We start from the raw sequence: 26,445 nt of genomic DNA, 5'->3' as shown, positions 1-26,445 counted from the left end.
AGGGCGTGGTGTCAAACCCTCGCCCAGAGAACCCTGCCATTTCCTGACGTCCAACTGTAGATACTTGCTCTCAGGGGGTACCTTTTGTGATCTGCTGCCAGCAACTCTTGGTTGGGAGGTCCCAGCGTGGTTTTCTTTGTGGATATTTAGGAGGGACTGTGTTAACTTCTGGGCTGCAAGGCGGGGGCTGGTCCTGGTTGCCATAGTGGTTCTTCGCATGATGTAGGGGCTTGTCTTTCCCGTTGGGATGTCAGCAAGCCCTAGGAACAAAAAAGCTGCCTGTCAACACTGTGAGGTCCAGTTCTATCTGTAATGAACATGATATGCATTAGGTCAAGTTTTAACCAAGATAAGTGGAATTGCAAAAATGCTTTCTCCCAGCCACAGAAGACAGGGGTTAACTTCAGTCACCCTGGGAGTTGTCAAACTGAATAAATAACTAACAGGTTTTCCCTTATTAGAAACATTAAAAAAAAAAAACACACATACAATGGGAAAAGAAGGGGAAAATAACATCAAAGAGAAAAATGTTTCCTGCTTCTTCTATGAGGATGTCTTAACTTGCATTTTTCTAAGATCCGAAGAACGCACAAGGCAAATCCTCCTGTAAATTTTGGATTGTGGGGGGAGATGAAAAAAATCAAAATAAAGAATAAGGAAAACAAAGGCCAGTTCTTGTTTACAGGGGGGAAAATGTAAAATGCCAAGAGCTACTTCAGGTGACCCCTGTCACACGGAGACTTGGAGGGGCAGAGACCTGACCTCCCTAAGGCTGACGTCAGTTTCACTCTCCGCCTACACCACCTCCTTCCAAAGAAAGAACTGACGTGACTCGTGGTGACCAAGAGGAGAAAGGCCACGCCAAGGGCCTTAGAAGACAGGGTATCACACACACTCCCGAGCTGCATTAATGGCTAACTAAAGCAACGTTTGGTTTGTTTTGGTTTTTAACCCTTGAAGTACAAATAAAACACAGCAATGAGAAGGGAAGGCTCACTGTTTGGGGGCTAGATTTCCAAAGGGATACAGTGACTGAGAACAGTGCTTCTCAAACCATCTATGGCAAAGGATCAGTTTGATCATTTTTTGGAGGGGCAGGGATGGGGTAAGTTGTCATCTGCTATGGAATGATAGTTTTGTACAACACAGTAAGAACGAATCCACAGGGAAATGGTAATGTGCTTGGATGTCCAGACAATGTCATATTGTTATGAAAATTTTAAAGTCTTAGTGTTGATCTCTGTACATATTTTAGGGGGCAGGGGGGTCATGGACCAGTAACAACCGTTCCCTGTCCCTGGACCTCTCTTGGAGGACCAATGGGGCTTTAAAAAAGTGGTATGTAGCTTCAGCCAGGGGACTGCATCATCGGGCCCCTCCTCCAGCTCATGTACTACCTGAGTCACTCCAGGTAGTGACTACAGACAAGAAAGCTTAAAGGGTGTCCTAGATTTGGGGATTTTTCAGCAGAGGAATATCAAATGCAAAACAGGATTTTAACAATCATTTTGCAAATTTACCAGCACTTTCTGTAGTGTGACACGAGTAACTAGATCCTATTCAGTCTCCCAACAGAGAGGAAAATACACATCTTAAAAGATATATATTTTTTGGACATTAATTTGTACAATTGCACAATAACCTAAAACTCCATGCTTCACAAGTCTTTTTGCATGTCAAATTCCATGTGGACTTCAAAAGAACACAGATAATTCTGTTCTAAAATTTTGCCGCACCTTTCTTTACAACTTCTGGAAGTCCCTCGGGCTCAAACGCAGCGTCTTCCGCATCCTCTGCAGGAGCAATGCCCCTTCTGGCCGCCTTCTGGCTTCTTTTAGGAAACGTGTGTGGTGTGGAAGGTGCTGTTCCTCCCTCATTCTCCCGAATCCCACTGGACCTTTGCCGCTTGCCTGAAGCTTTAGTTTGGCTGGATGATCCCTTCTTTTCAGTAACACGAGGGACTGGAGGTGACTCTGGGTCAAATGATTTTAGCAAAGGGGAAATCTGGACATTCAGTGGAGACTGTGGTGAACTCAGACGAGCGACTTGTGTTTCTAACATCTCTTTGTCTCTCTCCAACTTCTCGTGGCTTATGAGCAGGGAGCAGTACTTATCCAAGTACTCTTCTGCCTCCTTGCTTTTTCCTTCAAGGGCTGCTTTCAGTTCTTTCAGCTCCATCATCAGTTCATCTACATGAGCATCCACAAGAGCACCTGTCAAAAATCACAGCATGACACTCTTTCCTTGACATTCGACATCATAAAGCAGAAAACCCAAAACTTGTTTTTTAATTCTTTTTGGGGGGTAGATGTGGAGGAGCTATATCCATGCATGTTCTTAGAGTTCTAACAACCCTTGTTTGGGAGGGATCGTATCAGGGTAATTACTCTAACAGATTACATAAGTCTTATTAGGGCTGCTTAAATAAAACCCACCATAATCTCAAATTTGTATTGCAGCTAACCCATGAAACGTTCTCGTAGTTGTTCATATGAAATCAAATGGATTACTTTAGCACCTCTCCTCTATTCCTTTTTCATGCTTCCCACCCACTAAATGAACAACATAAGTCATTCAAGACTATGAAATCTCCTCCATTGTAATGACTTTGGGAGGTAGAAGGGGCTGGTGAGAAGACAGGTCCTAAAAAGCTCTAAAAATTATTTGTAAGCAATGGAGGGTCCAGTGGACAAAAGTTTGGGGGGATGCTAAAAGATGGGATCTTGGTCAACTTTTAGCTGCCATGGTTGGCAGGAAATCCATTAGAAAAACTCTCTGGAGCTCCGTAAACTCCAAGATCTCTTCTGAGCAGGAAAGACCCCTGGACCACCCTGCTGAGCCTTGGTCCAGAAGAGCCACTGCCACAGTGCTTATCATCACCTTTCCACTCAGTGAGAAGCATTCCACTCAGGCATGAGTGGAGAAAAGTTGTCTTTTTTTTTCATTTTACCTCCATTCCCTGACACAGAGTCCCCAAGCCCTTCTGTGGAGTTGACACACAAGGATGGGCCAAGGACAACCAGGATCAGGTGTCCATAAACTAGCAGTGCCAGCTCAGATACCACTCTGCCTGTGACGCTGATCTAGGTAAATGCACCTCACTTGGAAAACTCTTCCTGGAATGGCCCATTAGCAAAAAGTGCTGCCAGGTTTTTGTACGTTTTATAGAACATGAGATGTGATTGTTCTAGGTCAAAATACAGGCTTCCCTCTGAATCCTATGAATGATCCCACACCGAGCATAAAATTCAGAAATTGGAAAAAGGACAACCGCCGAGAATCAGCATGCAGTAGGACAGTGGAGCACGGAGACACTGCCTGTGCCCACACCAGGCTTTGCCGGCCTGGGCACGGGGCCCTGCCCAGCTCACCCCACCTGCTTTCTGCTTCTCTTGTGCAGCTTCTTCAAGGTGACACAGCTCCTTCTGCAACCGCTGCTTCTCCTCTTCCAGCAGCTTATACTGTCTGAGCCCACAAGCGATCTCCCCCTCCGCACGCTCCTTTTCCTTCTTCAGCTGCTTTATCTGTGTTTGATTGTCCATCTGCAATACAAAAACTTGAGTTTAAAGCCTTCAATTTTTTTTATAATCACATAGAGAGATCATTATGAGCCCTGGCTGGTGTTGCTCAGTGTACTGAACGCTGATCTGTGAACCAAATGGTTGCCAATTAGACCCCTGGATGGGCACATGCCTGCGTGGCAGGCCAAGTCCCTGGTTGGGGGCCTGGGAGAGGTACCAAATCAGTGTTTCTCTCCCTCTCTTTCTCCCTCCCTTCTCTTCTCTTCTCTCTAAAAAAATACAGAAAAATTTTAGAAATATAAAGTACACAAAGCAAACAATCTTTGAGATATAATTAAGAATCATATATTGTCAATATAACAACTATTATGTTCACACTAAAACATCTAATTAAGAATAAAACAATTCACCCTTTCCTCTCAGTTTCCTAAGCCTCCCCGGTCGACACTGCATTTCTGATGCCCCTTCTTCGCATCCACAAACACAAAGCATGGTTCCTAAGCCAGTGTTCCCCTCAGTGGCTCACTCTGCCTGTGTTTATGCCGTGGGAATCACATCCTGGGGGTGGGGATCAGAGTCCATGGACTTATTCTCTGTGGGTCAAAAATTCGGAGAGAATATGTCCCCATTTGCAATCTTGTGCTGATATAAAAGTGTAATACCTAAGCTGGCATGTGTTCCAGTCACACCAGGTGAAGGCTAAACAATATTATGGCTCACAATACCAATTTAAATTTTATAAGTAGCTCAACTAGAAAGTGAGTAGAAAGGTGGGAGAATACATGGTCACTTAACCAAAGAGAAAAGCTCTGCAAATGATTTAGAGGCACAATTGGACCTGATACCAAGGTATTTAGAGTGTGGATGTGTCCTTCCTTGTGGGAATATTCACACATTTTGCTACAGAAATATGAATTGGCATGAAGTATGACCCTAGATCTTGCTAGAATATTCCATAATATATGGCACATGCACTGCGTTATGTAGTATCAAAAGATGCAGAATTCCAAAACCATTTAGCTCTAAGAGATTCTGGTAGCAGATCATGGAGACATAAGAGCACACCGAACTATAAAAACCAAAACCAAAACCAGAGCTCCATACTCATGTTGCCAGATTTCATCTTTTGTAGATTTCATCTTGACATCATGAGCAATGTTGCAATAAATCTGCACTTGTGAAATTTTCTACTTCTGCTTCCAACCATAGTTGGATTAGAGATGGATTATTTCAACTGCAAGGATGCTGGTCAAGTATACGTCAGAAAAGTTACATGTGGTCTGAATAGACTCAACAACGCACCATTCTGTACCTGGTGTGAATATAAACACACATTCCCCCCAGTAAAACTGTCGAAGAGTAAAAGGGCAGAAAGTGTGTAAAACAGTACACCCGAAGCTACATCTTTCCATTATGAAACCTAATATCTCTCATGGAGCAGAACATCACTGATCATTCATGTTACTGTGAATTTTATGAGTGTCTGTTTTATCGGCATATTTCCTTCCTCTTGATCACTGTGTAAGAGCAATAAACCTCAGAAGTCGATACCTCGTTTTCTGTTTGAATATATTCAACACACAGTATCATAATTTATAAAATGTAAACCCTCTTTTCGTAAAGACCTTTACTGGAGGGTGTTTGTTTTCCAGGTTCCTTAGTGTACCTTCTGGATGGCAGTCACTTTATAAAAACATCTCTGTAGGAATCAAAACAGCCTCCCTTTCCAAGGAGAATTACATCATCTCCAGTGTCAGGTTCCTGAGACTAGGGCTCACCTCCTCTTGTTCCTAGCCAAGAGCCTTTATGGCTCCCCTGTGGAGAGGAAGAGGAGAGTGGACACATGCATGTGCCAAGTGCCTGACCAAATGCTTTGCCACACCTTGACCTTCCTGGAAGGCAGAGGAAAGTGGGTTTGGTGCCGGTGGTGAACTTGGAGACCTATGAAGCAAGTCTTTGCAGTTACCTACCAAATTATTATCTACAGCTGAGAGGCCTGCCCTAGTCTGTTATTGGTTTAATCTTCATGTCCATGTCCAGAAGTGTTTCACAGCCTCTCCTTTGAGGATTTACTGGGCAATGAAGTTCATTCCCGCCACGAGTCTGTGAGGCCATGCACTGATTTTTAAAAAGAGCTCAGCAGAACTGCTGAGTGATATTATTCATAACTACTCCGAACTTTTCCATAAAAATGAAAATGAAATCTCGTAAGTCAATACCTTTAAAACCACAATTCTCCCGTATAAACTGTTCTAAGTCATGAACCAAGGAGAAGGAAACATACCTTGGTTTTTATCAATTCTCCCAAAAGCTCAGTGTTTTCTTTCAAAGAATTTCTGAGATGTTCTTCACTGGACGTCAAGAGGTCTATCTGCACCTTCTGCGAGCTGACGCGTTCTTCCTGGGAAGTCAGCTTCTCACTGTATGTCTGGATTTCCATTTCATGCTACGGCAGAGAAATGCTACTTTAGCAAAACTCCCCCAAAAGAAACCTGCTGTTGCAAGGACCATTTCAAGTGCACTCTGCCCATCTCCTGCCACCCTACTGCGAGATGCAGATGGAGCTTTACAGCTGAAGTTATCTGATGAGACGTGTGCAGGGAACGGGGAGAAAGATCGTGCAGCTCAAAGGACGGAGCCCTTCCCAAAATCTTAGAGCATAACAATAATGCTGCCCTTTGACCTTCTTGTGAAACAAACGTCTCCTGACTGTGGTCTACACACAGTCTCCAGCTCCCCCAGGTACCAAACTCCACTTTTCACCTGTTTGTTTGTGTCCAGAAGCAAAGTCTGATGTCTCTTTTCAGCTTCCTGGAGCTGTCTCTGATAGTCAGCTATTTCTTCTCTCATTTTCTCTTGCTTTTCCATCTGGTGTTTGTGCATACAGTCCAAGCTCCTTTTCAAGTCAGTATTTTCTAGCATGAATTCCTGCAATTGACCCTAATGAGAAAATTAATACAATCATGGAAAAATAATGAAGAACCTTGATAGATGTGTTCCGGAAAAGCTGAGTACTGAGGAGGAAAAACTACTTCACGAGCAAGACAAAAATCTGTACAGAATAGTGCAATGATCCTTCGCAATGGATTCACTTTCAATGGCAACTTCATGTCCAGTGACAATTTCCTCTGTTCTACCCAGCCACCCCCAAGGTCACAGCCATGGGACCACAAAACCTCTGAAACCTGACTTCAACTAATCCACTCTGGGACTCCACCCTCCTAGGCTATGGGGCTGGCTTATTTCAGGGTTCCCATGGCAATCATTCCATGCCCTCATCAACAGCACCACCATTCAGCCTTCATACTCGAGTCCCTCCAGGGTTACACTTTCTTCCTTGAACAGCTCAGAGGCCACGTTCTATCGCTGTAAGAACTTCCCTGCAGGCGCCCTGAACTCTTTTTCCTCCCTCTCTTCTCTGTGCAGGACAGGCAAAACCCCGGCCCTGGAGGCATCTTCCTCCTGGCGCCAGATCCCACAGAGCTGCATCTACCCGTGTCTGTATACACACTGGCCATGTCCACCTCCTCATGTCCCCTTCACTCAACCCACTCCAACCTGCCTTCACCGCAGCTCCTCCTGCACCAGCTCCTCCTCAACTAGCTCCATGGTGTCATACACCTCCACGATGCAGATGCGAGGAGCACACTGCAGTCCTTGACCACTCATTTGCCCTCTGAGTAGGTCCCCAGGCTGCTGACCACTCCTCCGTATTCACAGAGCCTCCTCCTTGGCTGCTAGGACATGGCACTCCCCTTGGTGGCCCCATCCAGTCTTCTCAAGGTCTTTGCTTGCTCTTCCCTCAACCCTCCCCCTCCATGCCTAGACTGTAAGCTCTATGAGTACAATCAGCACAAGACACAGATGGTTCCACATCGTACACCCTACCCCTAGGAGTGCTTATTGTTTACAGAATGAATAAATGAATGAATGAAGTCACTGCAGGTTCCCACACTCCGATGCATAAACCTGAGGCTAGACACTCAGCTTTTGTGTTCAGTAGAGCCTACTAATGAAGTACAAATAACAACACATTTGAGACAGCCCCAAACGGCTCAGTCCCAGGGCACTTTTCAGCAGATGCAACATTCAAATGTATCATCGGTGGCAACTCCTTCCACACAGCATTGCCAAAAAATCACTCAAGTCAATTGCTGAGATTAAGTGCCCCAACTTTACAGTTTTTAAAGTATTGATTTGAGAAAGGGAGAGAAAAACACCAGTTTGCTGTTTAGCCCTCCATGTATTCATTGGTGATTCTCGTATGTGCCCTGACCTGGGATGGAACCTAAGACCTTGGCATATCGGGATGACTCTCCCACCAACTGAGCTACCTGGCCAGGACAATGCCAACTTTTGTACATGTTCCTCAGCTTCCATACCGTAGTTGAAGAAAAGTCCAAATTTCCACAGCTCCTTCTACAGGCTACTACAAATACCATTTCAACCTCCCTATACTAATTCAGGGTCAAAATCACAACTCTGTGCTACCCTTTTCTAAGGATTCTGGAGGAGGGAAGCCGCATGAGGACTGTGTGGTTGTAGGAACGTTCACCATTTAACTGGGTTTGCAAACAGGTTTCGCTGCCCCTAGCAGCACTGCATGCACGTGGCAGCTCCTGGGACTGAGTGTTGAGATTCAGGAGAACAGGAGACAATGGGAATCAGCAGAGTCTGCTATGGGAACAGCAGGGGGAGTGGCTGCCCAGATGCTACCGATCTGCCACATGAACCCTGCTCTAAAACAGCACCTAAGACTGCTCTCACTCCACATGTTACTGGAACTTTCTTTGTGTTACTTTGTTAGTTCTCAGCAAGATCAGTGCATTGGCCTGTAGCAACATTCTGGCTGCTAATCTGCAGCAGGCGAGGAAAGCAGCCTATTGAAAACTGCATGGAATCTACTTCTGATGTGACTTAATAGTGTACAGGGTGGTCATGTATGGAGAAATGTCTGGGCTCCAGGACAGGTCTGGTCCTGTGCTCTGAGGCTGCTCGAGCCTCCTCCTGGGCCCCCGGCACTGCTGGTGGGCAAAGACCACTGCTTGTCTGACCCTGACACGAGCGCTCCGAGTGTTTCTCTCAAAAGCTCAGCCACGTTTGGTAGAGTCCAGAAGGTCTTACAGAAGAAACCAGGAGAGTGTGCACACCGAAGTGCTAATCCGTCACAGGTGGACTTACTTGGGTGTGCTTTATTTCTTCCGACATTACGTTTAATTCTTCAGTTAGCCTGTTTTTCTCTCCGCTGAGTTCTTCTTTCAAGTCTGTGATGTTCTGGGTCATCTCGTGCACTTTCCTCTGCAGCTCCGTTTCCCTCGAAGTCAAGGACTTTACCTGAAATTGAATCGCTCCTCAGGATCTGCTTTTGCTTGTCCTTGTTGACCAAACTAACCCCTGTGATCCAACAGTCACAACCCCTTCTCTGCAGGCTCCAATGAGAAAAAGGACCGTGTCTAACCCTCCCTTCACTAATCACTCAACTAATGTGCTCAGGTCCCGCTGGTGAGCTTCCCTGTTCTTTATAGCAAAGGCTGAAGCAGAGACAGCAATAAGGAAAGGAATAAGAAGGGAAGAAAACATTACTAAGTATCAAAACCCTGCATACAGGCATGAATTTGAATTCAACTTCAACATCAGAGAACATGGGATGAGGCAGCAGGTTAGGTTTTTATCATCTCTTGGATCTCTACTAACCCTCCAATGCCATCCTAAGAGGCAAGACACATGGCTATGATGAGTTAGATGCAACTGCACTCTGCTGCTTGCAGTGGCCCCTTCACATTGAAACAGTGGGGTGTAGTTTTCCTCATCATCTCCACCACAACTGCCATCTCTTGCAAGCCATCCAAAAACCTGAAATTCTTGGAAAATAGAGTTCTGATTGACTGCATTTTTCTGGACATTATTTTCCCTTTAACATTTGTGCAGTATAAATGGGATTGGAAGAAATCAGTTTCCTAGATCAGTAAGCAAGCATGGAGGGCAAAATCATAATTTTCATTAGTACAAGAGCCTCTTGACGGCAGACCTTCCCTTTTATAGTCAGCGATCAAAACAGGAGGCTCCACGAGGACAAGGTACAAGACGGGGACTGAAAGCACAGAATCCCCAAGACACACACTGGGAGCCATGAGGGTTCTGTTGGTGACAATTATATCGCCATCTTTAATACTGCTTTCTCCTATAGGCTCTAAAGGCAGAACAAGGACAAAGGGGATGCCTTCTGATCTGAACTAGTACCTGTTATACCCTCTGCAGCACTGCTTCTCACCTGGGCGTGGGGAGGCCTCCATTCTGAGGCATTGTGGCAAAGGGAAGTGTGATGAGAACCACGAACTGTGCTGAACCCAGAGCTTCTCCCATGTCCAGGTGCCACATTGACTACCTGGGCCAGTCCATACAGGAGTCCCATGCCAATGTGTGCCAAAGCAAAGAAAGAGTCACTGCTACTGCAGGCAAGTCAATGTCCCAGAAGTTCAAGACCCCATAAACTCCATCGAGCAAACGTTACAAAGTTTGGTCCAATACTGCAAACACCTTCCAGAAGATAATGCAATTCACCAGTGGTTTCCCTCCCTCCTGACAACATATGCAATTGTAGAAAAAGCCACTTACTCTTTCAACACACGACAGCTTTTCCGTTTGTGTCGATTCAAGCTGTTCCTCTAGGTCCCTGTAGGAATTCTGCAACACTTGGTACGTGTCCTGCAAGGTGTCATTTTTGGACTGCAGCCTTCGGATCTTCTGCTCCAGTTCCACAGTCAGACTCTCCAGTTCTGCTTTTTGCTTCTTCATAACTTGGGGCTCTCCTTCTAGCTGGGACAGCTTAGAGACAAGCTGGTCTTGGTCTTGAATTTGATGTTTTAGTAAACTGATTTCTTGGTCCCTCTTCTCGAGCTTCTGTTTGCCATCTTCTACTTCTTGAATGAGGCCATTCACAGAAGATTGCAAAGTAATGAAATTACTTTTGGCCTGGTCAAGGCCCTGCAGCAACTGAGACTTCTCAAGTTCAAGATTAGCTATTTGACCGCTCAGACCCTGTTCTCTAGCCTTCCAGGTCCCCTGGTCATCGCACAAGGTGGACAGTTTCTCCTGTAGCTCTGTAAGTTGTGTGTGAAGCCTCTCCTCCACAATTCTAGATTCTTCTTTCAGCCGAAGGATTTCCTGCTGTTTTTCTTGCAATTGATTTTCAAATGAAGACTTTAATGTTTCTAATTCAGATACGAGCCCTTGCTCTTTTTGTAATTCTTTTGTCAGATTTTCTTTTTCTGACCTTAGGTTGCCAAGATCTGCTTCCAGATCTCTCAGACTTGGGGCCATCTCCTCTATTTTGGCTTTTAGCTTCTCTACCTCTGCTTTGGAGTTCTCTGCCTCCTGAGTAGCACGCTCATGGGTTTTTTTGGACTTCTTCAGTTCTTTTTCAAGTTGATCAACTTCCCCCTTAAGCAAATCTGCTTGATGCTTACTTTCCTGTAGTTTTCCTAAGACTTGGATCTGCTTCTTGTCATTTTCGTCTAGTTGGTCTTTCAGCTTTTTGATGCTCTTGCTCAGCTGCTGCACTCTCTGCATTGGGGCGCTCTGTTCCGGGACCTTCCTGGCATCTGGGTCCTCACACAAGGCTGCCACCTCCTTCATCAGCTCTTTCAATTCTCTTTCCAGCATTTCCCCTGCAGCTCTTGATTCTTCTTGCATCTGCATTTTTTCTTGCTCCTTTTCTTCTAATAGGTTTTTAAGTGAAGAGAGTAACGTGTCCAACTCAGACACTTGACCCTGTTTTTCTTGCAGCTGATGGGTCAGATCTTCTTTTTCGGACCTGATCGTGACGAGGTCCAATTCTGAAGCTTTCAAGCATTCGGTCATCGATTCTATTTGTGTTTTTAGGTTCTCCACCTCTGCTTTCGAACTCTCAGCATCAAGAATCACCATCTCTTGGTTTTCTTCTGCCATCTGCAATTCGCTTTCAAGGTTCTCCACTTTATCCTGAAGTGAATGATTCTTACTCTCACTTTCTTTCAGTTTCTCCAAGACATGGAGCTGTTTCTTCTCGTCGGCCTCGATGCGGACCCTCAGTTTCTCTATGCCATTTCTCAGCCGATGCACCTCGTCTTGCGCTGAGTTCAGCCTCAAGGCGACCTCACCTTTCTCTGTCCTTGCAGCCTCCAAGGCTTTAGTGACAGTCAGCTTTTCCTGCTCCACTTCATGTAATTTGTTCTGCAGGCTTTCGGATTCCCTCACAAGTGATTCTTTCTCATTCTTCAACTGCCCCATTTGGTATTCCAGCTCATTCTTCCCCGAAGACAGTGCCTGTGAGTCCTTTTCCAAACTCTGCAGCTGCTCCTGGAGGTGGGCTTTCTCTTTTAACAACTCGCTCATGTCAGAGGACAAAGTCTGAAGGAGCTGTGTCTTTTCCTTCACCTCAGCTTCCACCACGTCGATGTGAGACAGACACTCTCCTTGATGCAACTCCAGCTCTCGTATTTTCTCCTTCATGTGTTTAGACATCAGATGCAGTTCCTTATTTTCTTTTGACAAAGTATCCAACTCTCCATGAAGCTGGTTTCTCTCACTTGTGACCACAGAGAGTTTTTCCTTAAGACAGCTTATAACTCCCTGCTTATTTTCGTTGTCTTTTTCTAAAAGTAGCTTCTCTGTTTGAACTATCACTAAGTCAGCTTCCACAGAGTGGGCAGGGTGCTCGATGCTGCCTTTCTCAGACTTGATCCTCTCCAACTCATTTTCCCCATCGAGAAAGCTCTCTCTCCAATCATCGTTCACCTCAGCTACATTATCTTCAGTAACTTCAGGTGACAATTTAGCTGTGCCCATTTCTAAACCAGAGTTGAGGCCTGCTGAACTTTCACCTCTCTGGTGGCACTCCGGGTCATCACAAGAAAAGGGTTCCAATTTTCCCATTAAATCTGGTGTTTCTTTCTTAAGTTCTTCAACTGTCTTCCCCAATTCTCCACATGTTTCAATCTTGGTAGGTAGTTGTACTTCCTGTAAATTGAGTTTTGAATCTAACTCTTTTGTTTCATTTAGCAAAATTTCAACATTTTTGTCACCTTCCTCTATGGCATGAGGTAATCTCAAATTCTCATCTGATGTCTCTTTTACTTGCAGTTGGAGATTCTGGATGGTTACCTGAGTCTCTAGAAAATCCATAAGCACCAAAGCATTAGGACCAGAAAGTGACAATTCGGAAATGCACCCTGCCAAGTCCTGGGCTTTGTCTTCCACTAGGGAATCAGAACTGGTTTCTGGGGACTGCTCCTGACAACCTTCTCCCGGAAGCAGGACTGCCGCAGTCTTGGTGACTTTGTCCATCTCTGGGCTGAGGTGCTGCTGGACATCCCTGTCACTGATCAGGTCCTGCTTGTGTGCTCTGTCTTTGCCTTCGACAGCACACTCTTCTGACCAGTCTGTGTCACAGCTGTCACTTCTGCCCTGGAGAGCCCGTGCCTGTAACATATAACAAGAACACATTTTACTTTTCAGGAAGAGTCAGAAAAGATTCAATAGGCCTCATTATTGCCTTGTAGGCACTGGCTTCTTGCCTGTGCTAAACACACGTCTTCCAATGGCATATTTCCTGCCACATTCTCCCCTCTCCATCCCAATGTCAACACAATGAAGCAAACACTCAGGATGTATCCTGTCTGGACAAGGCACTGGCGCAGGCGTGTGTCATGAAGACAAACCCTTCAGTGGTTTGATGGTCTACACTGGCACACACTGAATTTTCAAGGGGTTTTTCTCACTAGGGATTGTCCAGGGAGCCGAAATATAAGTTTTCCTTTGTGATTCTGAGACACGAGGCTAACCAATACCACAGACAGTGCTCAGCTTCCATCTTTAGCATTTCTGATATTCTTCAATAGGAGAAGGCGGTGAGGTGTCACGACCAGATTGTCAGCCCAAGGACGTAAGCCTGCACTTACTGACTGGATTCTTGGAGAAACCATATGTCAGGACACCCCCTTCCTGTCATCTGTCAAACAGGGGTCAGCTGCTGTGACTACCCCTGCGGCCTCCTCAGCACTTGCCGTTTCCATCACACAACGGCAAGGAGAGGGAATGAAGTGAGACTCCTGGACTCTACAGCATTGGGAGCTTAGCTGGGAGACTGGAAGGACAAAGCCAGAAGTAACTAAGCACTTTCCCATTCAATACACAGAGAAATGTCTTTTTACACCACTGATATGGAACCACAGATTTCTATCAGAGTAAATTGTTAGAAAATGATTCAGTCATCTGCCATAAACTCTTACATTTGTTTCATGACTGTAACTCTGTTACATTAAACATAGCTGGAAAGGGCTAGAGTGGTAACATTCACATCACATTCCTTTTCCTAAGCTCTAGTTGAATATGGAAGTGAGCTTGATGAACGCACAGAGAATGAAAACATACAACATAGACATGCTCAAGACCACTTTTCTGACTCCATGATAGGATTTTCTCCAGGACGCTTGGAAAAACCTCTTTAGTAGTTTCCCATATTAGTCTTGAAATGTAATCACTGTAGAAATTCAGCTCCCCCAAAAGGTTTACTCAGGTTCCTAAAGTTCTAGTTTGTATTTTTAAAAAACTTTAGAATATATTTTATGCTCTTGAAAACCTAGTATACCGACCAAGGAATGATTCACTTCAGACTGCTGCTCAGACGCCGGAAGACTGCTGCGATGAGCCTCGTTTGTCACCAGGGAGTCACTAGGTGTCAGCAGCTCCCTGAGACTCTCGTATTCAGAGTGCAGGTCTTGGTAACGCTGGTCTTTGTCCGTTATTTCACTTGACAGTAGTTGAAGCTTGTGCTTTAGATCTTCAACTTGCTCAGTGAGGTCAGAAACCTTCAAGCACATGCTTTCTGTTTCCTTCTTATGTTTCTGCTCTGACAACGCGGCCTTCTGCTCGAGTTCTGCCTGAGCTTCTTTCTGCGTCTCCACCTGCACTGTCTTGCTCTCGATGACACTGTGAAGGTTCTTCACCTCCGCACGTAGGCTTTCTCTTTCCATCTCCAGTGTGCTCACTCTCTTGCTGTATTCATCGCTTCTTATTTCTTGTGTCTGAAGACAAGTTTCCAATTGATGGACTTTACTCTGCAAGATTTCATTTTCTGATTTCATCTGCTTTATGAGTTGTTCATTTTCACTTTTCCAGTGAGAAAATCGAGTTTTCTCTTCATTCAGTTCTTCATATTCTTTCTTTGTTAACTCCAAAGCACTCAATAAAGCTTCAGACTCTCTCTCGGTTTTGCTTAACTTTTGGCTTAGTTGTTCAATGTGATGTTCCCTTTTCCTCAAAAGGTCTTGAGAACAATCACGCTGCTTTTCCAGATCAGCCAAGGCAAGCTTCAGTTTCTCCGAAGTCAAGGAATTCTCTTGCCGATTGATTTTTTCTTGGAGATCTCTTAACATGGTTTCTTGAGAAGCATTCTTAGCTATGAAAAAATAAAAAATAAAAAGCATTGTCAATGTTTTAAATATCGATTTCCTAGGAATGTGACACTGAAAAAGAAAATCTAAACACACTAACAACTCCTGAGCCCTGTCAAAATCGGCATTATTGCCCGGCCACCTCCTGCAAAGTAGATCACCAGACAATCATCTAAGACCCAGAAAGTCAATGAGCAACATGGTCCTTTTAGGGGTGCTTTGTTCATTTGCTTTCTAGGCAGCTTAAGAAAGTGCTATTGTATGAAATGCCAAGAGATTACTTTCCTAAGCAGTTGAACCTTTCTCTTCTGTGTTTGTGTGTATGTGGACAGGAATAGCTGTTGTATTGTGCTTCCCAGATGTCGTGTGTTTTATAAATGGAAGGCAAGAGACCCTCCACCATACGCGCTGTGTTGCACGGGCTGGGACCGAACCTGCCCTATCTCCGAGGTGTGCCCGTAGTTTAAACCACTTATGAAATGATTATTCAGAGAGAGAAAACTGTGACAAAAGCAGCACTGCAGTGGAAATACTCCCTTCACTGGGGAGAGATTCTGATTTCCCAGAATAAATGGGTAACTGCTTGGCCATTTTCACCACAATCCATGGCTTTTGTACAAAGGAGGAAAAGGTGCTTTACATCAGCACCTCTAGAGGCCTCTATACGAGTACCATTGAGGAAGTATCACCCACGTCCCACCTTCTCACAGTGAAACTGGTGTCTCTGAATCCAACAATCATCTGGGAGCTTTTCCAAACTCCGTTACCACCTTGTTTTCTGGCCAGCAACACATGTGCACCCCCTGGCCACACACAGTTGAGAATCATCTCAATGCTTTCATTCAACAGTGACAGGCATCCTCCCAACTCCCCAAATAAGTTGAGGGAGAATAGAAGGTGAGAATCTCAACAGCAGATGATAAACGCAGCATGGATTCTAACCAGCATGCAGGAGTGACAATAAGTGGAAACCAGCTCCTGGTTTTCACCTGCTAATCTCAGGACACCAACCGAGTGATTGGCTCTCCACAGGCCACAAGGGCTATCAGTCAGCTCTCCTTATGAGGACCTAAGACAATGACCCTAGTGGCCGACAATGGAAAACGCCCACACTTTTCACTTTTCTTCCGGTTTTCTTTCAAGAAAGACCAACATTTCTACCTACTGCACTGGAAACATTGAAAGCTGCCTGGGGGAGATGGAAAAGGTTAGAGAAATCCTAGACGTGCAGATACCCAAGGGGAGAAGAGTAAATGTAACAAGAAGACGTACGGTACAGAGATAAGTGGGTAAGGAACGGCACATTCATTTGGTGTGTAGGGCATGACTCTGTGGCTCTACAGTGAGGACAAAGTCATTCAGTGAAGGGAGGCATCAAAAATCGATGGGCATGAAGGGCTGGGACACACGCACGTCACGGAGGGAGTTTCCATTGTGAGGGACGAGGGAGGAGACGAGCTTTCTCAGCGTCACTGCAGACAGACAAGAGCACTCTGGGGAGACAGGCAGCGCTGACCATTTCCTTTTGTGTGGAAAACATGGAGGCCTCCGGTTTCTAAGAGCTGAAACCCAGGCATTTGGGGGATCTACGTGGTCCAATTAAAACAAAATGTCCAACTACCACTCTAGAAACCAAAAAGTGGAAGAGAGAAAACTTTCTCCACATCGACCGCAGACACCTTTCTGGGAGACTAGATGGAAACAAAGTTTCTAATGCCATCCACCCTCCTCCATACAGCAGCTTAGGAAATCAGTCCACATCACCAAGTTTGACTTACCCCTCATTTCCTCTGCCAGATTCTGGCTCTGACTCAAACGCTGCTTGGTCTTCTTCACTTCTTCCTGCAGGTGGCAGACTTCTCTGGCACTTTGCTCAGACTGACTCTTGAGGAAGCTGGTTTGCTTCTTCATTTCCTAAAGCACAAGTTTACTTGGTTATCATCCAGACAAATGCTGTAGCAAATATGACTTGTGCCTCAGTAAGAGTCCCCAATGGAACTGGTGGGGTATCTCACGGGGGGGGGGGGGGGGGGGGGAGATGATTCACACCTTCCCTTTGAACACTTTATACAATTAGACATTCTGAATTGAACCAAATGGTTTTATGAACAGAAGTTAAAACAAAAGCACAAAATCCTTGTTTCCTTCAAGAAATCTATTTGTTTGAACTTTCTGGTTGTCTCTATGCTTGTTAAAGAGTTCACTCAGACGGAAAATCCCCTTGAAAAGATCCCCAAGGACATAAGCTCCAAGTTCTTATCACACTTGAATGATCAACTATATTTTTGCAACGTCCGATGTGCCAAGAAACAAAATATATTCACAGGAAAAATTGTTCCTTCGCACTCTAGAACCATCTTAAGGTTCGCTGTAACAGGGGTGTCTTTATGAGTAAGTTACCTTGCGTAAGTGTTTACCAAGAGAAAGCTGCCCTGAGCCACCAGCTGGAATGGGCGTTATAAAAGATGTCATCTCAGAAAGACACAGTCTCTGCCCTCAGGATGAAGTGACACCAATCACTTATAACACGGTCATGGGCTAATGACTAGAGTTGGGGAATGTGCTCTGGGAAACCAGGCTGGAGCACAGAAGGAGGAATTCCCTCTACATGGAGGAGTGGAAGCTTTCACAGGGAGAACAGATTCTTAGGGCACCGGATCAAATGAAGTATCCATGCACCAAAGTGCAACTAATGTAGCAGAGACGCAGATGCACCCCCACTCTGTTATCTGGGGTGGTGTGTGTAATGTTCTGAATCTAAAACCAGGGAATCTTTGTGTGCCAGGTAAGAGTGCTATTGCTCATTAACCACAGAAGACACAAACTATCCTAAATCCTCTGTGTCCTGTTTCCCAACCTTCAGTGATGTTGTAGCTGATGAGTATCTCAGCTTATATGATATACATCCCTCAGGAACATAGGGAATTGGCACATACTGAGGGAACTCCTGGCCTCACACCCTTCAGGGGAAAATTATAAGGCTAACTTAAAACAAACAAACAAACAAACAAACAAGCAAGGAACATATAACCAGAGACATTGAAATAAAGAACAAACTGACAGTAACCAGAGGGGAGGGGAGAAAGGGGTAATGGGGGAAAATAGAGGAAGGGCCATAAAGGAACATATAAAGGTCACATGGACAAAGCCAGTAGTTTCGAGGGTGGGAAGTGGGGATGAGCAAAGTTGGAGGCGGGGTGTGCTGGAGTGAAAATGGAGACAACTGTACTTGAACAACAATAAAAATATAGAAAAATAGAAAAAATGCACTTAAAAAAAATAACCCTGTGAGGAGTAGGGGGACATTTTTAAAGAAACAGTTAAGACCCGGCCTCCCAAGCCCTATTGCACCGACAGAAAACAGATGGCCCTGGCAGTGCTGTGTTGGAAAGCTGCCTCCAATGATCAGTCTGGTTACTGCCAGCAGATGGGTACTGAGGTAGCAAAGCCAAGTTCAACAAGGGGGAGAATGTGGCTGGGAGAAAGTACTTGAAAACCTGCTGGCAGCAGCTCTGTTCATGTACATGTTCATTTCATCATCAAGAAAAGTCAGAGCCCATTGTAGTTAAACCCCTGTCTTTGTCCGAATCCTGCCTCCCTTCCACGTTGGCAAATGAAGACACCAATCAGAATGGAAGGGCTGCTCCGTCTGACCCCAAGACTGAGAGGGTGACCTTCACACTCGGCAGTGTTCAGTGTGCCAAGGAGGGTCTTTAAGGTACCATGATGTTACTGACTTACACCAGTATCGTTACACTGTTGACACTGCAATCTCCTGTTGGTTCTTCAAACTCAGGATAGTCGACATGAAATGAATCGCAGAGGTGAGAGGAACAACACCTGAATGTACTCCAACAAGGGCAGCGAGGCAGTATTTGCATTTCTTCCCAAACCCTCAGAGCAGCCAGATTTACAAGCCCAGTGCTAAGACCAGCTGAATGGGTTCAACATGAGAGAGAGTGACTAGAATTTAGCTGCCTGGGCTGACTTAGCATCAGCTCAATTAGCATCTACATCTGGAGGTGCAAGCAACCTGAGAAGGCATCATATGCAAAGCTGTGTGCGCCCCGGAAGTGGAGGGGACAGCACCTGTTCAGGTGTCTGTTGGTCTCCATCCACCTCTGTCTGTAACTAGAGACACTGACATGAGTAGGCAGTTAAATGGAAAGGTTGACGTGTCTTTCGCTATTCTGGCCTTAGCTCCAGAAAGATGTGTTTCTAACGAAGAAATGTTTAGCCAATCCTGGGACCCGGCACACCTCTAATGCTACAGCTATGAGCAACTCAAGAACTTTGAAAGGCCAGAATCTGGAAAATGAGCATCTGAAAATGGAGCTGTGTGTAGGCGGCCATCCATGACAGGCACTGATCTGCTGAGCACTAGGGAGCTGGCCAGTGCTTAACTTAAACAGCAATCCAGCTTTGGAAAGGAAGCGGTATTATTCTTCCCCATATGCAGATGAGGAGAGTCAGACTCAAGGGAAAGTCATTGTCCCAAGGTCACTCTGCAGGGAGGTGGCAGAAAAACAATGCAATTTCATATATTGCTCACTCTAGAGCCACCAACATTTTCCCAGGAAGTTGTACTACCGCTCAAACGGGGCAAATCACTTGTCTGATCCCAATGCCAATTGAAAAAGCGAGAGCCAACTAAATCCTTTGAGTCTTCGATCTTCTTCAAAAGAAGACACATACACACAATTCACACACATACTGAGTGAATTCCCTGGCCCTGGGCTAGGCCCTTCCTTGCACACGACGGTCCTCATTGGACACAAAGGTCAGTGAAATAGTCGTGGAAGTGCAACAAGGTGGGCACTGAAGTCAGTCGAGGCAAGTTCAGCACGGACAGCACAACTGACCCACCAGACTCTGTGGGGATGCACGACCTTTGGAATCACCTGCAAGACCGTGCCCAGCCCACTGCCGGGCCTTGGCCAAACAGACCCTTTGAAAAGCCTTTGAACCCTCTGAACCAGACAACTGCTTTTACAAAAGCTTCCACCAGGCAGCCAGCGGAGTTGCGGGAGACTGCCTGGCTGAAAGGGAAGCTCGCAGCGCAAAGAATTCGGTGCCAGTCTGCTTGTGGATATGTTAGCCAAAGCATCTGTTGGTTGCTCCCCACTGGCCAAAAGGCAAACATTTGTTTTGTTGAAACAAAACACTTCCATTTTAAAGCGTTCACTGATGAAATAAACCATCATCTGAAAGGAAGCTTCCTTCCTCTCGAGTTGCTGGGACTGCAGCCTCCTGTCTCCAGCGGTACAACCCCTCTGAGGCCGGCTTGTTGGCAGTCACTTGTTTGCTACGTCAGATGCTCTGACTTTACAATGATGCTACGCTCTTCAAAGACGGGGCTTGAGTGCATTTCTACTCTCCTCACCTGCACAAATAACTGTTCTTTGTAGAGCAGTTTTTAAAGACAATCATTACAGTCTAGAAAGTGACTGCCACATATTTCAAGAACACCTTGAAAAGTTTTCCTTCCTGTGACTTTTTTTTAAATCCTCACCTGAAGATGTTTATTGGTTTTAGAGAAAGAGGAAGAGGAAGAGAGAAAGAGAAACATCAATGTGAGAGAAAAACATCGATCACTTGCGGCCTCTACAAGCCCCAACTGGGGATCGAACCCACAACCTTTTGGTGTGTTGACCATGCTCCAACCTGCAGAACCCCTTGGCCAGGGCCTTCCTGTGACATAAGATGGACGAGAATCTTCTACTCTTCTGCTGGGCTTCTTGATATTACAGCGCTGTTTCATGGTTCTACCCAGTTGGTTTCACTCTCTTGAGTGTCCCTAAATGGCTCTTAATTAAGCCCTTTCTACTAAACTCTAGGCCACTAAATAGACTCAGAGAGAAGCCACATTAAAGTTACCAATAAAATCCTCTCAGTGGGAGCAACGTCAGTGTCGCCCTACAGCGAATCTACAAAGACACTGCAACCGTGCTCAACACACAGGCTAATGTTGACTTGTGAGGCCAGAGTCACATAACTTACAATTACTTGATGTTTTCATAAGAATTTGAAAGCTAAATCCTCTTCATCTGACATTTACTTTTGCTCATTTAAATCGCTGACTTTCCGCCAGGATTTTAATATTTGATGACTCAAAAGCCAACCCTCTGAAAAGGATTTAAATTATATCCCCCTTCCCATCACCAATTTTGTTTCTTTCCATTTAGAAAACACCTTGCTTTCTTACATTCTCCCACCTCCCAGCTGGTCTAAAACAATCTTTTATCAAAAGACTACTATATCTTCTTAAATACATGTCATATTGTCCTATGATTCCTGTAAAGAGTAATTAAATCAGAAAGTGGAAAAAAAAAAGCACCATGTTCTATGTCATAGGTTATATTCCAAGTAGTTCATAAGTAATTGTGACAAATAAAATAGAAGATGATGTGGTCGAGACAACCTACTAAAAAACGGTGTAGACATTCTCTGTAACTGCATCCTGAACAGAAGCTGATAAAGACTCCTCTCTGGGCCCAGAGACATATGAAAAGATGCTCAGCATCACTAGCCATCAGAGAGATGCAAATTCAAACCACAATGAGGTACCATCTCACACCAGTCAGAGTGGCCAACATAAACAAATCCACAAACAAATGTTGGAGAGGATGCGGAGAAAAGGGAACCCTAGTGCACTGTTGGTGGGAATGCACAATGGTGAGGCCACTGTGGAAAACAATATGGAATTTCCTCAGAAAACTAAAAATGGAACTGCCCTTTGACCCAGCAATTCCGCTGCTGGGATTATACCCTAAGAACCCTGAAACACCAATCCAAAAGAACCTGTGCACCCCAATGTTCATAGCAGCACAATTTACAATAGCCAAGTACTGGAAGCAACCTAAGTGCCCATCAGCAAATGAGTGGATCCAAAAACTATGGTATATTTCCACAATGGAATTCTAGTCAGCAGAGAGAAAGAAGGAGCTTATACCCTTTGCAACAGCATGGATGAAACTGGAGAGCATTATGCTAAGTGAAATAAGCCAGGCGGTGAGGGACAAATACCATATGATCTCACCTTTAACTGGAACATAATCAACAAAAGAAAAAAGGAAACAAAATATAACCAGAGACACTGAAGTTAAGAACAATCTAACAATAGCCAGGGCGGGGGGGTGGGGGGGGCCGGGGACAGTGGGAAGAGGGGATTACAGGAACTACTATAAAGGACACATGGACAAAACCAAGGGGGAGGATGGAGGTGGGGGAGGGAGGTGGGTTCAGCTGGGGTGGGGTGGAGGGATGGGGAGAAAAGGCATACAACTGTAATTGAATAACAATAAAAATTAAAAAAAAAAAAAGAAGAATCTAATGAACAAAATAAACTAATGAGAAAAGTAGAAGCATAGACATGGAAACATGGAACAGACTGCAGCTGCCAGAGGGGAGGGGAGAGGGGGGAATGGTGGAAAGAAGGAGAAGGGACTAGTCAAGAACATGTCTGCATGATGCATGGATATGGTCAGTGGTGTGGGGATTGATTGGGGAGCAGGGGTAGGCTGGGTGGAGGAGAGCAAAGGTAGAAAAATTGATACAACTGTAATAGAATAAACAATAATAAAAAAGTGTGCCTTTAAAAAAAAAAAAAAAAAAGACTCCTCTCTGCTCCTCACTCACCTCACTGCTCCTCCTCAGCTCATTTTCCGTGGTCTGACTCGCCTGTAAGGCTTGTTCGGTTCGGCCCAAATGTTGCTTCAACTCTTCCAATTCTCTTTCCAGCTGGTGCTTTCCTGATGTGACCTACAGAGAGAAAAACGAGGCCAAGTTTAGTTTTCTGTTGTTTACTTTGTAAATCATCACGTCTCCTTCTATAATACAAACGTCACTAAAGAAAAGACTGAGGCCCTCTAGGTGGCTTGAGACTCTTGCTCTGACAGAGTCCAGGCGCGATCGCAGGTTTCTCAGCAGAGTGACATGATGTGATTTGCCCCGTTAAGATCCATCTGGCCCCTGGTTGTAAAGAGACTGAGGAAGAAGTGCAAAGCAGGGAGACAAGTAGGAGGCAAGAACAGTAACCCAGGCAGGAGACGATACAATCTGGGACGTGACACAGCCATAGAGGTGCTGAAAGTAGTCACATTTCATAGAAAAGACAGACAGAGGTAAAACCAGGTGTGTTCTCAGAAAGGAAGTATGTAGCACAGGAAGGGTTTCTGGGGTAGTTGACGACACTCTACCCCGACACATAACGGATATAAGAGAGCATGCCCAATAATCATTTACCATTAACCACTTATTCTATATAGATGGTGTTTCAACACAAGAGTTTAAACATGATATATATAATGTACACACACACACCCATACACACATGCACAGAAATCTACATGTGCACACACATATATACCCATACACACATGGGCGCACATATAAATACACGAAGGTAGACTTGGCAGAGTTGTAATGAAAGTCTTTGAGGTATGAGGGGAAAAGGAGAGTTGAGGTTGAAGGGAGCACTTGGCCTGAGCCATGGGAAGAGCACAGTTGACATTTCCTGGGATGACAAAGACAAAGGGAAGACCAGGTCTGAACAGACAGCTGGGGTTCCAGTACGAACATGGGAAGTGTGAGACGCCTGTTAGAAATGCCGAGCGGAAATGTCAGACACACACTGGTGAGTCCCAAGTTCAGGACCGATGCCCTGGCCGGAGATATGAGCACGGGAGCCATCACCACAGAGAGAAAACCTAAAGTCACACAGCTGGACGACATCAGTTTTGAAGTGAGTGCTAAACAATAAGGTGACAATTTTCAGTGCTTTGACACTTGCAGGGCACACATGACTTGGGAGAGCTCCCACCTGGTGACATCCCACCCAGTGATCTGACCAAGAACCAGAATGTCAGAGAGCTCCACAGACCCTGACATCTGAGAACCTCACTCCTCACTCTCTGACTCAATCACTGTCCTCTTCTCCAGGAAGGAGAAGCCAGACCCAGACAGGTTCCGTCTGTTCTCCTGCTTAGCAGTAAGGAGTGTGAGGCTGGAGCATTATTCCCTCCAAAGCATCCCAGGTCTGCTGCGGGACAGAACTAACGTGTCCAAGGACAAGGAGAGGGGATGAAGTGAGGAGCGCCTACTTTATCCAGCTCTGCCTGCAGGATGTTGCGAGCATTCTTGGTCTGCTGTAGCTCCTGAGTGAGTCTGCCTTTCGCCTGCGAGCTCTCTTGGTCCAAGATTTGGAAGGCGTGCTGTTGACGGGAAAGCTCCTGAAAAGCAAAAGACACACTCTTAGTACTGATGATGGTCCACAGGGAGGTTCCAGGGTGACACAGTCGTCCCATAGGGTTTGCAGTGATGGAGCCAGAGACAACAGGGAGCCTAGCGGACCATCCACTGGGTGAAAAACATCATCAGCCTGAATACAGGTCCCAGTCATCCAATCCTGGTCTCTGAGGGCCCGGAAAGGAGTCCACCTGTTGACCACACCACCATTCTGAAATCAGTCACCTCTGTTTGAAGTATCCAGGGGCAAAGGGAGTACAGCTGAGCTGCAACTGTCACAGTTTAGCTGAGAAATCAAACACACTCAAAACTGGACTGTAAAAACAAATTCCATACAGCACTTCAGATTGACAATGATGCAAAGTATGTGTCACCAACGAACTTGGATAATCGCATAAGGACACCAGAGTAACATTTGCAGTCACTGTTCCTTTGACGTGTAAGTGTGCTTGTGTGTTTTTGGTTGTTACTGGGTCTTGGGTCTGTTTTTTTTTTTTCCTATCACCCTAGTGCTACACCAGGTACTAGCAGCTTGGCACTAATCATATTTTGGGCTGGGGACAATGCCTTTCTCTAAAGGACTGTCCTGTATTATAGGATGTTTACCAGCATCCTGGCCCCTAGCCACTAAATGCTGGTAGCCCCCCACGCCCCTATCCCAATTGTGACAGTAAAAAATGCCTCCAGATATTGCTAAATATCCTCTGGGAAGAAAAAAAAATTACCCCAGTTGCTCTGGGTAGAGTAACTCAGTTGGTTGGAGCATCATCCTGTGAACTACAGGGTCACAGGTTCAATTCCCGGATGGGGCATGTGCTCGGGTTATGGTTTCGGTGCCTGATCAGGGCACATGCAAGAAGCAACCTATCTGTGTTTCTCTCTCACATGGATGTTTCTCTCCTCTCTTTCTCTCTCCCTCCCTTCCCCTCTCTCTAAATCAATGGGTGTGTCCTCAGATGAGGTTAAAACAAATTCACCCTGGTTGAAAACCACTATAAAACCCACAGTCATAAGTCCCTTCTTTCACCCAGGAACTAGCAGAATGCATGGTATCTCATTTGTTCCAGAAATAATAGCTGCCATGTTTCAATACTTGTTTTCCCAGGGGATCAGTCTGTAAGTGATGTAAGTCTCTAACTGCTAGGCTATCCACCGGAAACTAATAGAATACTAAATGTCAGCCAGAATGAAAGCAGAACATTAATTAAATTCAAACATATTGAAGTGCACAGTTGGTGATAGTTCCTCCAGGAGGCAGAATGACTTCCTTCTGGGTAATTCTCTGCATGTTGCCTACTGTGTGGAAGTCGTTCTGTGAGAAACACCATAGAGGAATGGACAGCTCGGTGCCTATGTGAGGCTGTGTCGGACCCAGACGAGCTCCAGTCTGCACTCACTCTCACTGGAAGTCCACAGACCCTCACCCACCAGACACACTGTCAGGCCAACTCACCTGGCACCGGCAGCTGTCCCTCCTGAGGACCATCCTCAGCCATAACCCGTCTGCCATCGTCTTTCCCCACTTGCTTCACTGACTACAGTTCTAACGTACTTGCCAACCCTCAGGCTTTCAAAGCAGACAGAGAATGTCATGCAATTTCCTTCACAACCAAAAGGGTTCAAAGGAAGAGATGGGACCTCTTTCCACTGTGAACAACAATCTCAAACAAATCAGAAGACATGGATGAAAAGGAACATTCTGAGTGCTAGTTGCTTCTCCAATCCAAACCTGAAAGACTCAGAGTGTGAAGGGAAACACAGGGACCTTTTCCTCACCCAGCATTGCCCTAGCAGAACTTCCCAAACGATGACCTGCCACAGCTCCTCCTCTCCCGTGAGGACACTGGGACACCGCAGACAAACGCCGCATGGACCTCTGCACCTTACCTCTTGAAATTCTTTTTCTTTTTCCTTGAGTTTCTGTTCCAGAGAACATCTGGAAGTTTCTGCATTCTGTCGCTGACAGCTCAAATCTTCAGTCAATTTTTTCAGTTTTTGTTCCAATGCAGTACACTAACAACAAATAAAAAGGCACAATACAAAACAAAGTGTTCAAGGAAAGAAATCATATTTTCGACATTAGGAAAATTCGTCCCAAGTTCTGGTTCAAGTTTACTATTGTGTTTTGACATTTTTACTTCATAAAAAGTTGGGTTTAACTATTAGCCATACAGGAAAAACACAGTAATTATTTTAGTACACAGAGCATTTATCTTTGGGAGATAAGAGCAACAATGTAAAGGCTT

General features: G+C 45.2%; 1 protein-coding gene across 2 annotated transcripts in view; it reads right to left on the bottom strand.

The window, feature by feature from the left end:
• Positions 1–26,445, bottom strand: part of CENPF (centromere protein F) — a 52,922-nt gene that overhangs the window by 6,400 nt on the left and 20,077 nt on the right. Inside the window, exons 8-19 of one of the 2 annotated variants that reach the window (XM_053915924.1) lie at positions 26,087–26,212; positions 24,055–24,183; positions 22,592–22,714; positions 16,732–16,867; positions 14,153–14,958; positions 10,137–12,980; positions 8,703–8,855; positions 6,285–6,461; positions 5,806–5,967; positions 3,377–3,542; positions 1,737–2,213; positions 82–260 (exon numbers count right to left, since the gene is read on the bottom strand). In XM_053915924.1, the coding sequence (XP_053771899.1) occupies positions 82–260; positions 1,737–2,213; positions 3,377–3,542; positions 5,806–5,967; positions 6,285–6,461; positions 8,703–8,855; positions 10,137–12,980; positions 14,153–14,958; positions 16,732–16,867; positions 22,592–22,714; positions 24,055–24,183; positions 26,087–26,212 (5,478 nt within the window). The remainder of the gene's footprint in view (positions 1–81; positions 261–1,736; positions 2,214–3,376; positions 3,543–5,805; positions 5,968–6,284; positions 6,462–8,702; positions 8,856–10,136; positions 12,981–14,152; positions 14,959–16,731; positions 16,868–22,591; positions 22,715–24,054; positions 24,184–26,086; positions 26,213–26,445) is intronic. The other variant, XM_053915925.1, reaches the window with a different exon arrangement.

This window comes from Desmodus rotundus, chromosome 12, assembly GCF_022682495.2.
Source record: "Desmodus rotundus isolate HL8 chromosome 12, HLdesRot8A.1, whole genome shotgun sequence".
Lineage (NCBI taxonomy): Eukaryota > Metazoa > Chordata > Mammalia > Chiroptera > Phyllostomidae > Desmodus > Desmodus rotundus.
Note: the sequence above shows the minus strand (reverse complement) of the source record. Positions and strands in the feature narration are given on the sequence as shown.